Raw genomic sequence first — 20,228 nt, forward strand, 5'->3', positions numbered from 1 at the left:
AGATAAACCAGTGATACGCCATGTCTCATCACGACTCAACAAAGACAATAAACCCCATTATAAACACGACATGTTTTGCCTCTAGTTGGTACATTATTACTGATTATTAGGACTTATGTTGTCTTTTTCACGTTGCGAGCGTGTCTGCATTTGCAGATCACAAACACACAACAAACTCAACTCAAGTTAGTCCGTAACAAAGTCTTTTAAATGAAAATATACTTACAGGCTGTGAATCTGAAGCGCCAGACTGTCCTCGCAGAGTTTTAACCGATGGAATTGCCCCACTTTTTAACAGAAGCTGCCGTGCATGGCCGGTCTTGATAGCTCCCAGATTAGTGAAGCAATCGTCGTTAAAATGCTCTGCACAAACTAGCACTTTTTCATTGTACTTCTCTGGAACAGTGTTGAAAATAAAATGTAACCATTCGTTTTTTGTTGACTCATCTTTTGGCAGAGAAAACAAAGAGGCTTTCTTTTGGCAACGGAACACACAGCGCAAACGGCGGCGGTACAATGAGATTTACAAGACCGCCCACATGCGTGTAGATTTGGGCGGTTTTAGTCAAATCACTCCACGAGCTGACGTCAAGTTGTGGGGGTGTGGTTACACGAGGCGTTTCAGGCAGGTCTGGGTGAGCATTCGCTTCTAGATAAAATACAGCTTTTGTTCTGACACTTAAATTTTTGCAATTTCACGTGTCTAATACATGCATGGGCAACTTATAACACACCAAAGACAAAGAAAAATACGTACTTCCGGCGAATGACTCCTTTAATCACACGTTTGTTAAGGTAATGCCTAAAATCTCACAGACATTTATAAGTTACCCATTTGTAGGACGTTTTCATGAAGTGTGTAGCTCAAACTTTTCTGTTTGTTTGGGTGACGTCAACCGATGGCGTGAGCTTTTGGCGGGAACACCTGATACAAGCGACGAAGTCATCTGGCGGTTTCAACATTTGCGCGATTGTAATGCTTATTTAATATGTTAAATAAAATAAAGTAAAAGAGAGATTGTGAAAAAGATGTTGAGTAGCGAATTTACAAATGGAAATTGGCCTGGTTTCAAATAGTGTGTGAATAATTATAGTTCTGTTTGATGTAGAAATAACACTTTTTCTGTTGACCGTTCAGAAACAAAAGAGCCTGTGTGCATCGGTGTTTCTCAAAACATCCTCAGCTCACCCTATCTCTTCTGAGGATGGGTTCTGCAAAGCAGTGGGGGAGAAAAGAAGCTGTACTTAATGCCATACCTTAATAAAATTAAAAGCATTGTGCTCATTGACAGGTTTGGCAGCCTTTGGCGACAGCAACATACGAAAGCTTTGATCTGCCGCATCAACGTTGGGCAACGACGATGATTTGTAACCCCAACAAATGTCTCAAATAGGATGACGGGGTGCTGTCTTTTAGCATTGTGTTTTTTTATGTTTTTGTTCATCGTCAAACATATGTTAATATGGAATAATAATTACAAAATCGTTATAAATAAATATCGATAATAAATATATAAATATATTTAAATGTCTTAAAAAGCTTGTGATGGTGACTAACGTTAACCCAACATCAGCTGAGAAAAGAGCCCGTAGTGAACTTGGGACGTAGCGCCCTCTTTTGGAAACCAGTTGTGATTTTCAAATGTATCGAGAAAAACATTAATTACTGAGAATGTACTAAAATGAAACAGACTACCATTAAGAAGCGAAAATGAGTTTCACAAGGACGTGCGTAAAAGTAGAAAAAGAATCAACATTTGTAAAGGCCTGTCAGTAGGCTATGCTGGCTTTTAAGCGGTCACAATTCTTATAAAGAGCAAGTTTATGCAAAAATGTTGAGCAATATTCATTTATAGTTTAACGGAAATGACCTCTGTCAAGAGATTATGGTTTTCGGTTGTGAATTATTTTGTTGTTGTCGTCGTTTTACAGCTGATGTTGTGCAGTAAGTCCCAGTATGACATTTTGTGGAGATAATAATGGCCTTACAGTTTTTCCAAACACTCGTAAACAAATAAATACCAGCTCTAAATTCCCTAGAGGTCTCAAAATATAAAAGAGTCAACAAGTAGTCAAAGTAGCAAGTATTTATTCAAGGTAAAATTATTTACATTGTAACCAAAGACAACATCTTGGAAAATGGTACAAATCCTTTAATATATATAATATTTATTTATTTTAATTGTTTCACTTTATCTAAAAGAATGCAACCAAGGGGGGAGGTATACAAAAAATAAGGTCTACCAGTCTAACATTAAAAAGCAACTATTTACAGAAATATGTACATTTTCAAAGAAAAAAGCATCACAATTCAGATCTGTAAATTAACTTATCGTAAAACTCACTTCAGTTTTACAAAATAGAACAAGTCCATATGGCTCTGCTTCAGCAAAGATCTGAAAGAAATATAGGACACTTTTGTTTGATTTAGTTCGAAAAAGATGCTGTTTTTTTTTTACTTTCAGCCGCTATTCTTTAAGCCATTCTGCAGGACCAAGTTCAGCTGACTACACACAGGATGGAGTTCACATGTTTGAAACATAAAAACATTTTTCCCAATGTCACATCAAAGATAAAACGATTCATAAAATAAAAAAATCTCGTTCTATTATATTAAATCAGAAGTTTAAATTAACAGAAATTGACATTTTTGATGGAATCATTCGTGAACACATTAAAACAATAGAGTGATGTCTTTTTTGACATAAAATGGGGGTCGCAGAACGAAACAAAATAAAAGGATTTAATCAATGGAAAATAAAACACCTACATTTCATGGTCAATTCAAAATTTAATGGCCGATTCTTAACATAAAAAGGTGGACGATCAGAAAATGAAACAAAAATCACCACAATCCATCAGATGTCCAGGTAAATTATCCATGTGTCTTATCAACACATCATCATTTAGGAAATCAAACCTAATAGCTCATTTCTTTGTATCTTTACAAGTAATAAACAATGATTTAGACATGTTATAGGAGATCCATTAGTTTCATGAGAATCTATAGGAATTCTTACAGAATGAGGGTTCCCACTTTTGAGATTATAGACAGAATATAGAATTAAACTATCTCATTTGGGCCATCTTTAGTAAATGTGTTTTTCTTGTAGAGATTATACGCCCGGTTTCACAGACAAGGCTTTAGGTTAGTTTGAGCCGTCTTACCTGAAAACAAATTGCAATAACATATCTTCAAATATATCAGTGCCGTTGTTTTGTCTCAAGATGCACACCAGTATGTTTTTATAAGGCTTTTTTTAATAAAAGCTACCTAGTTAAATTAATTTATTTAAGGCCTAGTCCTGACTTAAGATAACCCCTGTCTGTGAAACCGGACCATAAAATCACTAATCTTTGACCCCAATAAAATCTGTCATTACACAGCTATTGACATCAGTACATGTGTTTGGTTGCCTGTCTGCAAGGTCTTTAGCCCACTGTCACTGGTCAGATCTGGGTGCATTTACATCTGGCTTTTAATGTGGGCAAGTGAAATCCAAAAAGCACACGTTAAAGGAGTATTTCACTCAAACATGAAAATTCTCTCAATTTACACTCATGCTATCCCAGATGACTTTACTTCAGTTGAACACAAATTAGTAAATATTAAAATGCTCTCATGTTATCTTGTATGGTGCTCAAGATAACAAAAGCTTTCACAAAAGCACATACATCAATCTATAAAGTAATCCAAATGACTCCTGTGGGTTAATACACATCTTCTGAAGCAATACATGTATGAGGAAAAATATTTTGAGCTTACTTGGTAATAGATACATCATGTTTTTATGTAAACACACAATCAAGTGTGGTAAATTCAAATGGTGGCACGCCACAAACTTCGAATCTCATTGGTTCTTGCATGTCATGTAACAAAACATGCTTAAGACAACTAGTCACAAAAAAATAGAAAATCATTTTACACAACATTTTAACACTGTGTCTACAACAGATGCAACGTGTAACATTTAAAATATAACGGTTTCTAATATAGAATCTATTATAGCCCATTGTGTATCGCAGTCGCGGCTGGTGTGGACAAAAACTCATGATAGAGATACAATTTCTAATGTGTTGCGACATTGTGTGTCGTATGGTGTAATACAATTTTTTGTGTTTAACTGAACAAAGACATACATACATACATACATATGGGGGTAAATTGAGAGTTTTCAGATTTGGGTTAACTACTCATTTTGATACCAGATGTAACTGGGTCCGTCTCTGGTTTGTCAGACATCTTGGATCTCCATGATTCAAACAGATGTATTTTTTTTAATCCATAATTTACTACTACATTTAGTCTAAATCCTTATATTATTAATATTATACAGTGTCCTCCACTAAAATACCCTTGGTAAATATGAGCAAAAAAAATCTGCATTGATTCTCCTTTTGATCTTTTATTTAAAAAAATCTACAATATTCCAACATTTCATTAAAGTAAAACAATTTGAAGTGGGGGGAATATAAGATTATGAAAAACTGTTTTTCTCTAAAACACCCTGGTCACAATTATTGGCACACTTAGAAATTCTTACGAGTAAAATATCTCCCAAGTATATTCCCATTGATATTTACATTTTCTTAGCACACCAAGGTGACTAGAAACGTGATGTTGACCAGTCATGAGTTCTTGTTGTACAGGAGAATAAATATTAGTAACACAAAGCCAAACCCCCCTTAAACATTTATCACAATGGATAAAACCAAAAAATATAGTTCTGTTGAGCTACACAAAATACAAAATGGCTTTAAGGAAATAGTTAAAACAATATAAATCTCATTTCCAACATCAGAGCAATGATCAAGAAGTTTTAATGGACTGGAGATGTTGAAAATCTGCTTGAAACAGGACGTGTGTCTATATTGTCTCAATGCACAGCGAAGAGAAGAATATGAGTGGCCAAAGACTCCTCAAAGAGCACAAATGGAAAATTGCAGTAACAGTTGAATTTTGGGGTCAGAAAGCATTTAATAATAATAATAAAGGAAAACTGCACCTCCATCACCACAAGTTGTTTGGGACACTGTTCAAGAAACAAATCTTCTGCTCTCATGCAAAAACAAACTCAATCATATTAATCTGCCATACTGGAACTTCAACCAGGACTGGGTTCTATGGCCATATGAAATGAAAAATAGTTTTTTTGGCAGCAATAACACAAGATAAGTTTGGTACACACAGGGATAAAAAAATTCCCCATGTCCACAGTTAAATATGTCACCAGATCTTTATTGTTGTGAACCTACTTTTATACCAGAGGTCCTGGACATCTTGTTCAGATTTACGGCATCATGTTTTATATCAAATACCAACAAATAAAAAAATCAAAACCTGACTTGCTCTGCTAGAAGTATTATAATGGGTCGTGGTTAGATCGTCCATCAGCACACTGGTTCAAAATAAACATCAAAATCAACAAAAAATGTGTCACTGAACACAAAATCAAGATCCTGCCATAACCATCCCAGTTCCCTGATCTGAACACTATAGAAAATGAGTGGGATGAACTGAAGATAAGAGAGCACCAACATTTGAAGGATCTTAAAAGATTCTGTACGAAGGAATGGACTTGGATGACTTACCATATATTCTCAAACCTCGTCAGACACAAAAAAAGACTCAAAGCTGTTTTTCATGCAAATGGAGGTTGCAGAAAGATCTGAAAACAAGGGTGCCAATAATTGTGACCAGGGTGTATTAGAGGGAAAAAAAACTTTTCATTATGTGATATTCCCCCCACTTCAAATTGTTTTACTTTAATGAAATGTTGGAATTCTGTAGATTTGTTTGTATAAAAAGATCAAAAGGAGAAACAATGCAGATTTATTTTTACAGCCTTCTTTGCTTATATTTATCAAGGGTGCCAATATTAGTGGAGGGCACTGTACTTAAAAGAAACAAGTAGTTTAAAATCATTCTTTTTGTCCAAACATTCTTTTGTTCCAAAAACAGAGCTCAGTTTGCAATTAAAACAAGGATCAGTTCTTTAAAACCAAATATTATGGAAACACAGCAGAGTGTGTAAGCGAGAGAAAAAGACATGATTGAAAAACACACAATGCAAAAATGAGTAAAAGAATAATGCAAGTCTTTGCAGTAAGAGTCACCCAGGTGGTGTGACCGTAGCGACACTCAACCACCTTTACCACCGGAGCTGCTTCCTCCTGTCCTGAAGGGCCTAAGGCACGTTGCCAGGTCCAGATTTATCCCACGGAGGAGGGGGAACTGTGACACCACTGCTAACAGTGCTCCAAATAATCAATCACCCGTGAGATAGACTTCTGTCCTGTGGTTCCAACAGAACACTGAAAGAAAGAAAGAAGGATTTAAATGTCATAGGAGACAGCAGTGCACCGATCTTGAACCACAGAGATTACACGGCTTATTCCTCAATATCACTGGCTGCCCTTACCGTCAGATTCATGAAATTAAGGAATTTCTTCAGCATTTCCGTCATGATGGAGAAATCTCCCTTAGGAAGGCTGTCCCGCACCGTCTTAACATTCATCTGAGAAAGAGAGAGAAATCATAAAACATCTCCAAGTTTATAATTTCACAAGTTTCATGTGGAAGGTGTTAACGTTTAACATGTACATGTGAAAATATGCATCACTCCTAATTATTATTATTATTGCTTCCATTGTTTCCCTCGTCTGTAAGTGGCTTTGGATAAAAGCATCTGCTAAATGACTAAATGTAAATGTATTAAAGCTTTGCTCACCGGACTCCCCTGGCATAGACACCCAAGCAGAAGAGCTGTATATGATGCAACAATGCTGTCCTCCATGTGTTTCCCAGCATGCTGCAGGGCTGACAGAAAGAAAGACAAAGAAAATATATATAAAAGCAAAACTTGCAAACACTCAGGAAGTCATGACAACCATTTATGCTACAAAAACCTGCAGATCTGTGAATAATTGCTACCTTTATTAAGATCAAGCTCTTCCTCCTCTTCCTCTTTCTTGTCATTTGTGTCATTTGTGTCATTGGTTTCCGAGGCGACCCACTGGATCTCTCCAGATGTTTCTTGCCATTCTCCGCTCTGGTCTGCCTGAGATTTGGGTGCCTCACTGATGAGGTCATCAGTCTGCGCCTCAGCTAACACAGCTGCTCGTTCTCGCTCCAAGAAGAGCTGCAAAAACAGACACATTTGCATCAAGTGAACTTTAAAACATAAATTAGGCCTGTCAGATCAATATAAAATGTTGAATAATTTTATAAAAAGCCAAGTCACAAAATTATAGCTGCAAACTTGTAACTTATGCCGTAGCGTCATCTCTGTTTGATACATAAAATTGCAGGTCACATTACAATGCGGGTTGAAGTCAAATTTTCCACTCAAAAGTGTGCAGAAATCTGAATGGCTGCAAGCTGGAACCCACCTCCACCAGAGCCACCAGGGCGTTGGTCGTCGTCTTTGTCGAGGTTTCCTTCTCGCCCTCTCCCTCTTCACACTCTTTAGTCTTCTCCTCCTCTCCTTCCGTCTTGACATCATTCTCAGTCTTCACATCTGCCTCAGCGTCCTTCAGGTAGCTTATGTCCACCTCTATCTCCACCAGAAAGTGTCTGTTTCTGGCGCTGTACTCCACCAGATTTATCAGCAGACCGAGACCCTGTGCACAGGAAGTGTAAAAAACGTCACCCAAACACGGATCACGTCACAGCACACATCCTGACGATTATGAGCTCTCACCAGCACGCGGATGTCGAATCTCTGCTCCTGAAGCAAATAATGAGGAACCTTGAGAACGCAGTCTAGGGCCGTCAGAATGAAACCATCCTGCTCACCCGTTTTAGTGCTCCCCCACTCTGACAAATCCCACAGAGACAAAACATTGAACTTTTCGGGCAAATAGTTATGCTGATTGTATTGCAAAAAGAAACTGAAGCTGATAAGCAGATCCGAGAATGGCAGTGTGTGTACAGACGTGTCTATTTGTGTCTCACCGTTATCGTGAGTGAGGTTGAGCAGAACCCCAATAACAGCTCTCATACAATCCTCCACGGCCTTGCCCACATTGCTATGGCTACTCTGTGGGAGGGCGGAGCCAGATGATGAAGAGACCCCTCGACTGTAGAGCTGGATCATCTGTTCACAATGATGCAGAGCCCTAAATACAAAGTACATTACAATGAGTACATACACAAATCTTTACCCAAAGCAACACGCAAACACACATCCTACAAAACCTATTATTACCAATTATCTTTACCTTTCTTCATTGGTAACCAAACAACACTGCCCCCCATTGTATGGACAAAAAACCACATTTCTCAAAATATCTACTTTGTGTTTTGTAGAAGAAAGAGTAAAATAGAGGTTACGGATGACATAAGTGTTAAAAAAAATTATCCTTACACACAAGTATACATATAACACAAACACGTCACCTTGCTGAAGACACTATGAGCTGGGACTCCTTGTATGCGATCAGATAAGCCTGGTTCTCTGGGTTGTGGACAGTAACCTGGATTTTAAATACACATTAAATTCCAGACAGTAATAACATGCATGTATGATTGTGTAGCACATGTTGTCGAGTGTAAACTCACACTCTCCAGAACCCGTAAACAGCGCTCTGCACCCCAGAGAGACGCCACCAGACTCTCCTTATCTTCCTCTTTATTTAAGTTCTCCACACATTCTTTCACTGACGACGAGAGAGACGGAAATTTAGTTATTGTCTTTTATCAAATATTTGTACAAATCAAACAGAGATACACAAACATTCCGGTAGGTTACCTTTATCTACAATGTGGTCCAATCCACCCAGTAAACGCAGTTCTTCTTTAAACCAATCTCCAGCTCGCTTTGACGTCAAAGACAGAAGCGTCTCCATCGCTAAATGACCCGTCTGGAAACAAAATAAATAGCTTTTTTCTTACGTTTTAAAAGTCCTCTGAAAGTCATGAGCTGCACGAGAATAGTTTAAAACTGCACATCAATGTTAGGAAGGACATGATTTCCAAAACGTTTGTGGCTTTGGTTCAGAAACGTGCGAGCCACTCACGGTGATGTTCTCCAGGTCCAGATGTTTATTGTGGACCGTTTCACAGAGTTTGCGGATCTTCTCTTTAACTTTGCTCATCTCTTTAGCTGTTAGCTGGTCTGCTACCGAGTCGTCCTGCTCTAGTTCCAGCAGCCTGATCATCAGCTCCAGACAAGACCGGTCCAGATCCATGTTCAACCGGTCTCGACTCAGAATGTACATCAGAGATGCTGTGCAAAGAGCCAGGTTCTACAGGAGCAAGAGGAACAACGTTTAAATTGATCAGCGGCCATATCTGCAAAACCTTCAGGCAGTGATTTCAGTCACATGAGACCAAATCCTATCTACTGTAGATATCTTGCTGGTCAACGTAAAACATACTTCCAACTAACTATTAAACCTGAGACCTGACATCAAATGTAACGTCAAGGCGCATATACTGTAACTACATGCGAGTTATATGATACGCAAGAACCAATGAGATTCAAAGTTATTAATGTGGAGCTGGCGTGCCGCCATCACTCATCTATAATGTTTACATTCAAACGTGACGTCATATACATTTTGTACTTTCCCTTATTTACAGTAATACTACTGCACCGTCTTAATATTTATAGTCTTTGGCCACATTCAAAGACTTGGAAAACTAACAGTATATGGACAAAGGTGACTGAAACACCAATTGAATTCCTTTGAAAATCTATACATAGCTACAAACAGTCAGGTAATAAATTACACTACACTACTAAAATGTGTTTAATGATCATTTAATTGTTAATCAATTTAACTATGTACTTGAAAATGTCACTTGACACATTTCCTATAACAATAATAGCAGCCAATAGTGTCAGAGCCATGAATCATGATTTGCAACTTGCTGATTGGTGGAAGGTGGTATATTGAGAGCGAGACATTCTCATTCCAGAAAGATTTTTTTTTAAGTGCAACTGAAGCCATCGTATACAGTATATGGCTATTTATAAGGTTCACATATTTTAAATGAAAACATATCCTACAAGCAGAGTTTTGAAGAGTACACTAACGTAAAGGTGACCTAAAAGCTATCTAAGAAAAAACAAAACATCCATTTTGTTATAATGAAGTATAACTGCATCTTATATTACATCACCTTTGCAGATGTTTTGTAAACATCGTAAAAACAACCTTAACTCTGGCAAAGTCACTGTAACACGTGGCCTCTCGTGGCTTACGGTTTAATGCAAAACATCTGCCTCGATTTTTTTCGCTGTGCATCCTTCAATACGCAAATAAATTCAAGTCAGGCCAAATGAGTCAAGGCAAACATTTTCACGCGCCATCTGTGTAAACCGAACTAACAAGATTTACAGAGTAACGACTCGGCGTCTGTTTGCCTTTCCACCTCGACTGTGAGCAAAGATGATTACATCTCTAATTAATCTTCAATAATAAAATAAACAAACTGCTTTAGAGAGACTGTTATCATTAGGAACACAACTACAGCTTCCATAGAATTATGTTTAGTTATATAGCTAGCTAGCTGGTTTGTTGATAGATTAAGGATGGTTGACATTCCAATCAGTTTGTTGGTTTTGTAGTGGACGTCTTGGGACACTCACCGGGTGCTGTTGGGCATCGCTGAGCATCTTAAAGACCTGGGCCACCTTCCCTCTGGCCCTCAAGTGCATGCGGAAACTCGGCATGGCACAGCGTGTGGCCAGACTAATTACACTGAAAATAAATAAAAGATGCACAAAAACACCAGTTAATTGATTTGACCTGTTGCATGCCACATCTAACATCTAACATTCATTTTTGGGTGAACTGTCTCTTTAAAGCCACCTCAAACACCATTTGATAATGGTTGATGTCACACCTATTCACAGTTTTTGTTGAAATATCACTCTTCTATCTCCAGTCTGTCAATCTTGTGGGTTAAAATGGAAGTGACAAATTAAGCAACTCCCACTGAAATTCACATTCCTGTTTCGGATCACAATGCCCCATTTCCACAGAAAATCAACTTCAATATTGACCCAAAAATAAGAAATTTGCATTGTAAATGTGTGAAATGTGGATTTGTCCCTTCAGGGCTTGCCATAAAAATAATACATTGATGTGCATTGTCAGTTCAATAACCCTTTACTTTTAACAAGACAGTGTTTTGTCACCAAATTGGTTACTGTATTAGCCACTAAAATGTATACAAACACACACAAAAAAGCCATACTTATGCCACCAATATTAGCAAAGACTGATGTCAGATTGTGTGCATCTCACCTAAGGCAGCGCGTGTTAAGGGGTTGTGTGCTCTTCAAACCCGTCTCCAGATACTCAAAGTCATCTGTAAACTCCTGATTCTCCCCAAACTCCACCACATCATTAAAGTGCTTGACATGCTGGACCACTGTGTATAACTGCACTCAAAAACAGAGGGCAATAAAACGGTTCAGAATGCCCTCGCTCAATGAGAACATTACAAGTATTGCCAAACATTTGAACTGGGTTTTAAAATAAATTGATAATTTTGTTTGCAGTGGATGCATTAAATTGAAAAACATCCATGAATCTGCAAACAACTTGTTCCATAAATGTTGAGTTCGTCAGGTTATGTGAGAATCTTTAAAGGAATAGCTCACCTAAAAATAAAAAATTCTGTAATTTACTCATCCGCTTGTCATTACAAACCTGTATTACTTTTTTTCTTCTGCAGAACACAAAAGAAGATACTTTGTAGAATGTTGGTAACCAAACAAAGGTGGTACCCACTGTTCGGTTACCAACATTCTATGATGTAAATAATGACAGAATTTTCATTTTTGGGTTAACTATCCCTTTAACATGCAGCACTGACAGCTGTGAAGACCTAGCAGACACACATAGCAGGTCTATTAAGGTTCAGGTGAGGTTTTATCTGCAAGGGTTATCGGCTTCTTACAGACCTCATGATCAAACTTTGAACATTTCTACAAGTCTGGTTTGCCATCTAAACCTAAAGCTTCATTGCCAATTTCAGTGTCAGATGTGGCTTCCTTTCTGAAGGTCCCAGAGTGTTTGTTCTGGTTTGATCCAGTTTGCTTACAGTAAAGCATGGAAGAGCCTTAATCTTTAAAAAACGTTTTTTTAAAGCAAAAAATAAAACTACTTTGTAACATTTTATTACGCACAGCACAGCTACTTTCAACTTTCATCAATGACAAATTTGTTGTACCAAATTCACAGTAAATGTCCAATGACAATGCATTTTCTTTTTCTAAGTAAACTTGAGTAATAGAAAACATTTCAAAGTATTTCAAAACCGCAATAAAAAATGCTAAAAGCTACATAGGTTAACCGAGAAACCCCTTCTTTCAAAAACAAAATATGTCCTTTGACAGGTATTGCATGTAATAAAGAGACGGTCTGTTTATTTTACATTTCCCAGCATGCATTGCTCACCTCTTTGTGCTCCTTTCTACATTTGAGTGCAGTGACAATGTCCTGGTATGGCTCAGTGGGGATTGTGACTGACTTAATGACTTTAGGAGGAGGGGGCGGGGCTTTAAATACTCCATCGTCCTTCTGGGAATTTGTATCCTTGTTGCCACCTGACACACTGGGCTTCTGTGGAACAGAAAAAAAACATTATTGGGTTCACCGGGAGTCGGAATTGCATGGCATACAAGTTATGTGCAAATAGGTTAAATGTCATTTACGTACAGGTGCAACCACAGTTTGAGAGGAAACAGGACCCGGCACTTCCTCCGGTTCGGGCTGATTCCAGTGACGCGCGTTGTATACGGCTTTAGCAGGAGACTGTTTTAAACACAAGTTTTAGTAAAAAAAAGTCATTTATAAAAGTAGTTTACAAGCCCTTTTGTGTTATAAATAGAGCTTCACAAAACTACATTCCTCGTCCAATATTAAAAGTCTTCTCAATTCATAATGGCATCATCACAGTCATTAAAACAGAGCTGTATAGAACAAAATTGTGCAAAAACACCTAAAAAACCTATGGTAAAGATAAGAGCATATCTTTAAAAAAAAAAAAAGCATTAGAGCAACTAAATAAAAGAATTCCCATTTTCAGATAAACTAAAACCTCCCTCAGTCATGCATGCATGCATTAGGAAACAGTTTGCACCAATGTGCTTAACAATATTTTTTTTCCATTACAACAAAACAGTTTTATATTGCCAATATACGCACCAGAAACCACCGTCCCGATCAACATTCAAGATAACAATGCAATTCGAAAGCCTTTGGCTTACTTTTTTTGGGCCGCTGAAGATCTTGCGTCCGATCTCCTTCGACTTGTCGCTCCCCTTTCCCTGTCGTTCCTTCTGAGAGTCCGACTCATCCAATGATTCTTGAGAGTCTGACAACAGAGCAAAACACAAACACAGTGAAAACTCAATGGAAAACAAATTTATGACTGGAACCATCAGAAATCAGTGAACGAGGTGTGTGTTTGTGAACCTGTATTTGTGCTGCTTTGGCTCTGTTGACTCTCCTGTGAGTGGTTGCTTTGTGGGCTGTCCGCGCTGGTCGACACGGCTGTGGCTGCTTTCTTATCCTTCTTCCTCTCTTTAGCTGCTGAATTGTCCTCTGCATCGCTGTCGCTGTCGCTCTCGCTCAGATCATCAAACCCAAAGTATTTGATCTTGTAGCTGGTGCTGCCGGACACTGTGGCTTCTCCGTCTGCGTCCTGAGCCTCGTTCTCCTCAAAGCCAAAAAACTCCAGTTTCGTCTCCTTTTTGCTTTTACTCTGGGTGGGCCTGAACCTGTGGAGATGGACAGTAGAATATATCTGTCAGTGTTTTCTTTAGAATAAATATAGTATAAATGCATAAGAAATATAAAGTTTTTAAAGTTTTATGTACAATGAAATGCTTTTGTGAGGGGATAGGCAGTCTACAGCAAAACAATAGTAAAAAAAAGTACTGATATAGAAGTTTGGATTATTTTGTGTGCGTGTTGTGGTCATAACTGAGAATTAAGGCATAGTTTGCAGAATATTATGCTGGCTAAAACACATATATACTAAATATAATAAATAAATGGACATTAAATATTAATTTATGTTTTGAAAAAAGACAGACCACTGTGTAGAACAAAAGACCTGAGAGTAGAATGGAAATGAAAGTGGTTTCCAATAAACAATGATGAAATAGTCGCCATTACAAATATATTTGAGCACAGAATTTTGCAACTGGCCATTCAAAATCAACGTATTTTACAATTATACTTCTTCAATCATTTCACACAAAAACGGTCAAACATTTTTTAAACATGTAAAAAGCATACAAAAGGTGCACATCTGAACTGTTTTCATATTAATTCTGATCATTGTTTCAACTTTTTTTTAACACTATGCTAGCATCTATGCCAATGTTTTTGGTGTTTCTTAAAAACTATAAACAAACATTTGGATTAATTTGGTTAAAAATTACAGAACAAAACAAGTTCCTCACAGGGGTTGACGCAATACAGATCAACAGACTATGTTTACTGGATAGTGTATTCTGACAAGAGGAACATTGTGACAATACTGAAAACTAAAAAAGTAACTATTAGTGTGCCTACGAGTCCATATCATCGCATACCTTGTAGGCTTGGCGGGCTGTGCATCCGTCTTCCTCCTAAACGATCCTGCCTCTCCAATGTCAGCTTGCACCGGAGTGACAAGATCATCCACGCTCCGTTCAATCGAGTCCTGGATGGTCACGTTACACACCGACACACACGACGGGTGAAGAACCGTGTAGTCCCTCACCCTTCCCCGACCAGCAGGCTTGACCTCTGAACTCCCAGAAACCCCCGCAACGCTGCTCTTCACCGGCTCGGGCAGCAGCGCTGAACTTGCGGCAGAGCTCGATTCCTCGGTTCCTGAACTATCCGACCCTTTATTCCGACTGGGTCGTTTGTACACCCTGTTGCTGGACGGTTTAATAAGCGGAAGCTGCTCAAAGTCAATGGGTTCCACCGGAGGTTCCGGTTCAGCAGGGCACGGCTCCGAGCTCTCGAGTCCATCGGAAGAGTTCCCGGGCTGGGCAGAACTTCCCTCCCCAGCTCCCGGAGGAGAGTCCTCCGGAGGAGAGTCCCAGACATCTGAGAAGTTTCTACTGTGGGTTTTTAAGCTGGAGGTCTGGGAGAATGGTTTGCTTATCGGAACGCTGGGTTTACTCCATGCCCCTCCGGATCCAGAGACGTGCGATGAGGCTGTAAATGTTTTCGCTGTATTGAATGGAAAAGATAAGAAATTACAAACTTGTGATTGACAAGTGTAAAAAAGCCCACAATCATGGCTCGACATTAACGCTTGTCCGGGACAAGTGAATGCTTTGTATGCGCAAGTGAGAGAGAATTTTACTTGCCCGACCGACAAGTAACTTGAAAAAAAAAAGAATAACTGTGCTACGAACAAAATCGGTCTTTGCTAATAAGAATAGAGCAGAGCTATATAACAGACAGAGCTGCGTGTTTTTATGAATTGCGTTTGTGTGAAAATAATCAATGGCGCACCGCATCGAGTACATATAACTAGATGCGGATGCGGAATCCTGTGATGTCATTTGGCTGTTCTAAGTGTCTGAGTGAATGAGGTGCACAGTTTAACATACTACACGAGTGATGGTCGGCACTCACTTAATCCTTGGTGTTTTGAGTCAGATCCGTGGGCGTGGCTTGTTGGATTTGACTAAATCTTTGGTGTTTCAAGTCTTACGAAACCTTTACCCTAACCCAAACCTTACTCTAACCATCTAAACTACCTATGATTGTTAAAATTGACGAAAAAACACGTTTGGGTGATCACGTCTGACTCGAAACACCAAGGATTTAGTGAGTGCCAGTGATGGTCGAGGATTTGTCTGCGTCTGCACTGTATGAGGATATAAACACATGAACTTCATCTCCAGAGTTGCTCAGAGTTTATTTTACGAGCTTTTTACTGTTTGAGTGAAGCTATCATCAAACACACACTAACTCAAGCGTCGTCCCGACGACCCTTCAAAATAAAAGTCCCGTTAACTTGAACACCTAGACAAAAAAAATACTGCAGTGTACTTTAGTATTTGCTAAAGGAAATTGTAGTATCCTTGTATCAAATTTAGTAAACACTGTAGTAAACTACGGTAAGGTTAAAAATCCCGAGAGTATCTAGGAATTTTACTGCAGTTTACTATAGTGAATAACATTTATGTGGACAAATATACCTCTTTTGTATAGTAAAACAAAATACACAAATCAAAAATGATATGGCCCTAATTTATCCAAATGTATATAACATTAATGTCATTTGTAAGTTATCTGCCTATACATGTGATGAACTGTCCTTGCATATTTTTTTAATGACGACAACAGACGTTTTATACTGTTTGGCCTCTGTAGCACCAGCGCTATGTGAAAAAAAGTTAACACTGACACTAATAATAATTACCGCTTACCTTTGTTCTATAGCAATCATGGAGAGTATTTACAAATGTACTGTAGGTGGATGCAGCAGACAAAAGGCTTATAAGTAAACTTGACCAATCAGGATCCGAAACAATTATATTGACACTTCAAATGAAATATAATCTTTTCATCTTTGGACAAGTAATATTTGTACTCGGACAAGTGAATGACAAATGTACTTGTCCGAAGGACAACCACATGACAACGCTTAATGTCAAGCCCTGCCACAAGCATTAAAATGGAATGACTGAAGTCCCAACCCTGACTTGTCAATCTTCACAATGAATGTTTCTACAGTCCGATGTAGATATATAATTATTACAATGAGAACTTTGATGATCCTTTAAGGATCCTTCGAGGATCATCACAGCCTGAATTCTTGTTTTCAGCTCCTCTAATGGTCATAATTAACCTTGCTAAAGAGTCGAGGGAAAGTACGGAGCTGCGGAGGGCTGAAAATACCCTGCTAAACCCCAGTGGCCAAGCCAGCGTGCTTACACGAGCAGCTCGTCTACAGACAGACGACTTCAGCAATGCTTCTGCTATTCTCAGCACAGTATAAAACCCTCCATCAGTGGCCCTCGATCCCGCTGCAGCACGACTGTGTGACTTCATCGACCCTCACAGCACAATGACGTGAGGTCATAATGACTCAGACGTTATTGTATGCGCCTGATGTGACGGAGCAGCTAGAAAGTATCTTTCAACCTGCAATTCGGACCAGGCTAGCATCTTAAATTACGCTAAACCCAAGGGCTTGGTCTTATTATAACATTAGCAGAGAACCAAAATTGTCATCATGACATCAATGCACAGTCTATAAAGGAAACCTAAAATGGTCATCTGAATGTTCTTATGGCATTACAGATCAAATAAAGCTTGTTTACCTGAGCTATCATGTGCAATGACACCTCTGCTGACGTTGGTGCCGCTCACCAAAGTGGACGTGCCCTCCCTGGCCACTGCTGTTTGGGGTCTAGACTGCTCGTTCTCAGACCCTGCTGCAACCGAGCCCGCCTCAGACTGAGGTGTACCTCTGGACGTGATGGTTTTGGACTCGTCATCGCTGTCAAAGCCGAACGGGTCTTCTGAGCTGTCGTCATCGTCGAATCGAGGCCGTTTGGTCAGCTCTGGAACCTCCGGCTTGAACGAGGGCCGTTTGACCCCCAGTTGGGCTTTATAGGTGGTCTCTCCCCATTTGGTGCTGAGAGTAGCCTTTTTATTGGAGAACACCTCGTCGAACTTCGAGCTGGCCTCTCCTCCCTTCCGAGTGTAAGTTTTACTGAATCTGGACGTCATTTTGACACTTGTTACATATTCTCTAGGAAATCAGAACACGGGGCAGGAAAAATAGAAGCAATGTCAAGATCTCTGAAGAAAAGAGCAACCCTAATATTTATGGTTGACACATCTCTTTGTTAACAATTGCAACAATGGAACTTGAAAGGCAATGAAAAGCTTATTCATATCATATTAACCGAAGATAACCTGAAAAAGAAACAGGGACATAGTTCTGAAATACAACTTCCTGTTTTAAACACATGATGTTGTAAGAAGGATCCGATTGGACTCCTTTCCATCAAGAACAGAAACATTTGTTCACTTAAGAGATTTCTGGCTCTATGTTAGCCATGAAACTGCAGTCTTAGGTGTAATAACTTTAGCTGCAAAACCAAAATAGTAAACACTGCTGTCTCTTTAATAACGCTGCTTTTACGCACATTTGCACAGAGTAGAGCGCAGCTTCATGCACAACAGATGGGAATCGCTGACCCCGGCAGCTTCTCTATGGATTCAATCGCCGTTCTTAAGAATTCAGACTGTTAAATGAAAGCCAGGCTCCCGGTTTAAAGGTATTTAACTGTGATCGGGGGTTTAAAGCGCACGAACGATCTGCGTGTGAGGGTCAGAAGCGCTCGTGTTTGTTTGCACACTCACCGATCCGCCGTCTTTCCTCTGGGCCTCTGCGCTCCGAGCAGCCGCTAAAAACAAACCAGCCTACCTGCTCAATGAGCAAACGCGCAAAGCACGGCTACGGCACGGCGCGACCTTTGGGCGCACGAATCGGACACGATCGTAAAGGGCTGCTGTTGTTTATTTGTGGCGATCTGGATCAGTCGGGCTGCGATGCGCCATTAGTCGCCCCTCCTTCTCCGGCCCCAACGTCGGCGTAAAGTCTGGCGTCACGTCTGAACGCAGGTCAACCAATCAGAGGTGCGCGCACTCATAGGACATGCAGGAAACGTGTTTCGGATTGGAGGACATAAAAAAGAAGGCGCCCTCGGATTGGACGACACCGGAAGGTGGCGGGCGGGACTTGGATAGGTTGTGAATTCGGATAGGTGTTGATAGTTGGACATGAACAGTTTTGTACAGCAGAGTTCACTGTTCGTCGTTATGCTTTCACACACTTGTGAATTAAACAAAAAGAAGTCATGGTATTCGGCGACTTGTTTTTGAACCACTTTATAATTTCTTTTGGTTCTTCCAAAAATGTTAATTGGTCAAAATATAATGCAAAAAAGTACAAATGCCATTCCTGTTTTCTGTTTACCTCTCAAACGTCCACAGCACATGTAGAATGCGAAAAGCTATTCAATCGTGTCAAAACTTCACAGAATGTCTGCTGTTAAAATCAGCCAATATATAAATGCAACAAGTGATATTACTAAGCATTCACATAAGTATTTAAATACACGCGTGTTTCTCATTCTGCCACTTATCTGTTGTTTTATTGTCTAAGGAGAAATAGGAAATTGCCTACCTCTTGTTGCTTGTGCAAGACGAACTACGTATTTTGCGAAGTTGTGGATGACGTCATCTTCAAGCACATGTCGACGTAGCAAAATAAATCCACTCCAACTTCTAAACCTTCTCAGTAAGCCACTATATCACAAAAAATGATACAAGGATATTTAAGTGACCTACCGCACATTTATGTACATTTTTCCCACAGTGGGACACTGTACAACATTCCCTCTCTTACCAGGAGATGGCGACAATGAAGCAAACGCACACAATATATTTTTAAACATTACGGGGCAGTTTCCCGAAAAGGGCTTAAAGGGATACTTCACCCAAAAATGATTTTTTTACTCATTTACTCACCTTCGAGTTGTTCCAAATCTATATAAATTTCTTTGTTCTGATGAACATAGAGAAAGATATTTGGAAGAATGCTTATAACCAGACAGATTTTGCCCCCCATTGACTACCATAGTAGGAAAAAATGCAATGGTAGTCAAAAATGCCCCAGAACTGTTTGCTGTCCTACATTCTTCAAAATGTCTTCTTTTGTACACAACAGAACAGAACAAAAAAAGGACAAAGCATTTTTTCCTACCATGGTAGTCAAAATCTGTCTGATTGTAAGCATATTCTTCCAAATATCTTTCTCTGTGTTCATCAGAACAAAGAAATTTATACAGTAAATGATGACAGAATTTTCATTATTGGGTGACGTATCCCTTTAAGACTAGTCCTTGACTAAAATAAATGTTAGAGGCGTCTAAACTGAAAACCACTTGCACTGACATTAAAATACATCTGTGCCATGATGTTGTCTCAAAATGCACACAAGTAATGTTTTTTGTAAGGCACGGTAGTAAAAACTACTCAAATGTCCTAATTTAACTAAGACCTAGTCCTGGCATCTAATCCCTGTCCTGGAAACCGCCCCACAACAACATTATAAAGCTGCTGGACTATATATTAATTTCTGTTTACCTGGATGTACACTTTAAGGCTAAATCTTTTAACTAAATGCATGGCATTAGTGTCTAGTTAAGTAATAACACAAAGCACGATTTATA

The 20,228-nt window shown here is 39.1% G+C and overlaps 1 protein-coding gene across 1 annotated transcript; it reads right to left on the minus strand.

The window, feature by feature from the left end:
- Positions 1–2,771: 2,771 nt before the first annotated feature.
- wapla (WAPL cohesin release factor a) lies at positions 2,772–18,897 on the minus strand. The gene is made up of 20 exons (XM_057343317.1): positions 18,355–18,897; positions 17,304–17,737; positions 14,565–15,195; positions 13,438–13,742; positions 13,230–13,336; positions 12,679–12,774; positions 12,418–12,582; positions 11,260–11,396; positions 10,599–10,710; positions 9,022–9,249; positions 8,754–8,865; positions 8,564–8,661; positions 8,402–8,478; positions 7,958–8,121; positions 7,704–7,819; positions 7,393–7,623; positions 6,935–7,142; positions 6,732–6,820; positions 6,423–6,518; positions 2,772–6,315 (listed from the first exon to the last, which is right to left on the minus strand). Exons 2-20 carry the CDS (start codon positions 17,713–17,715, stop codon positions 6,250–6,252), a joined length of 3,450 nt encoding a protein of 1,149 aa, XP_057199300.1. The 5' UTR covers positions 17,716–17,737; positions 18,355–18,897; the 3' UTR covers positions 2,772–6,249.
- Between the last annotated feature and the right edge of the window lie 1,331 nt (positions 18,898–20,228).

The sequence above is a fragment of the Triplophysa rosa genome, linkage group LG10 (assembly GCF_024868665.1).
Source record: "Triplophysa rosa linkage group LG10, Trosa_1v2, whole genome shotgun sequence".
In the NCBI taxonomy this organism is placed as follows: Eukaryota; Metazoa; Chordata; class Actinopteri; order Cypriniformes; family Nemacheilidae; genus Triplophysa; species Triplophysa rosa.

Bases quoted from the DNA above. Each gene is read 5' to 3' on its own strand.
- wapla (XM_057343317.1), bottom strand. From the start codon at position 17,715: ATGACGTCCAGATTCAGTAAAACTTACACTCGGAAGGGAGGAGAGGCC. The intron at 8,866-9,021 runs GTGAGTGGCTCG...TTTTGTTTCCAG, and splicing joins TGGACCTGGAGAACATCACC to ACGGGTCATTTAGCGATGGA. The intron at 7,143-7,392 runs GTGGGTTCCAGC...CTGTTTTTGCAG, and splicing joins CCCTGGTGGCTCTGGTGGAG to CTCTTCTTGGAGCGAGAACG.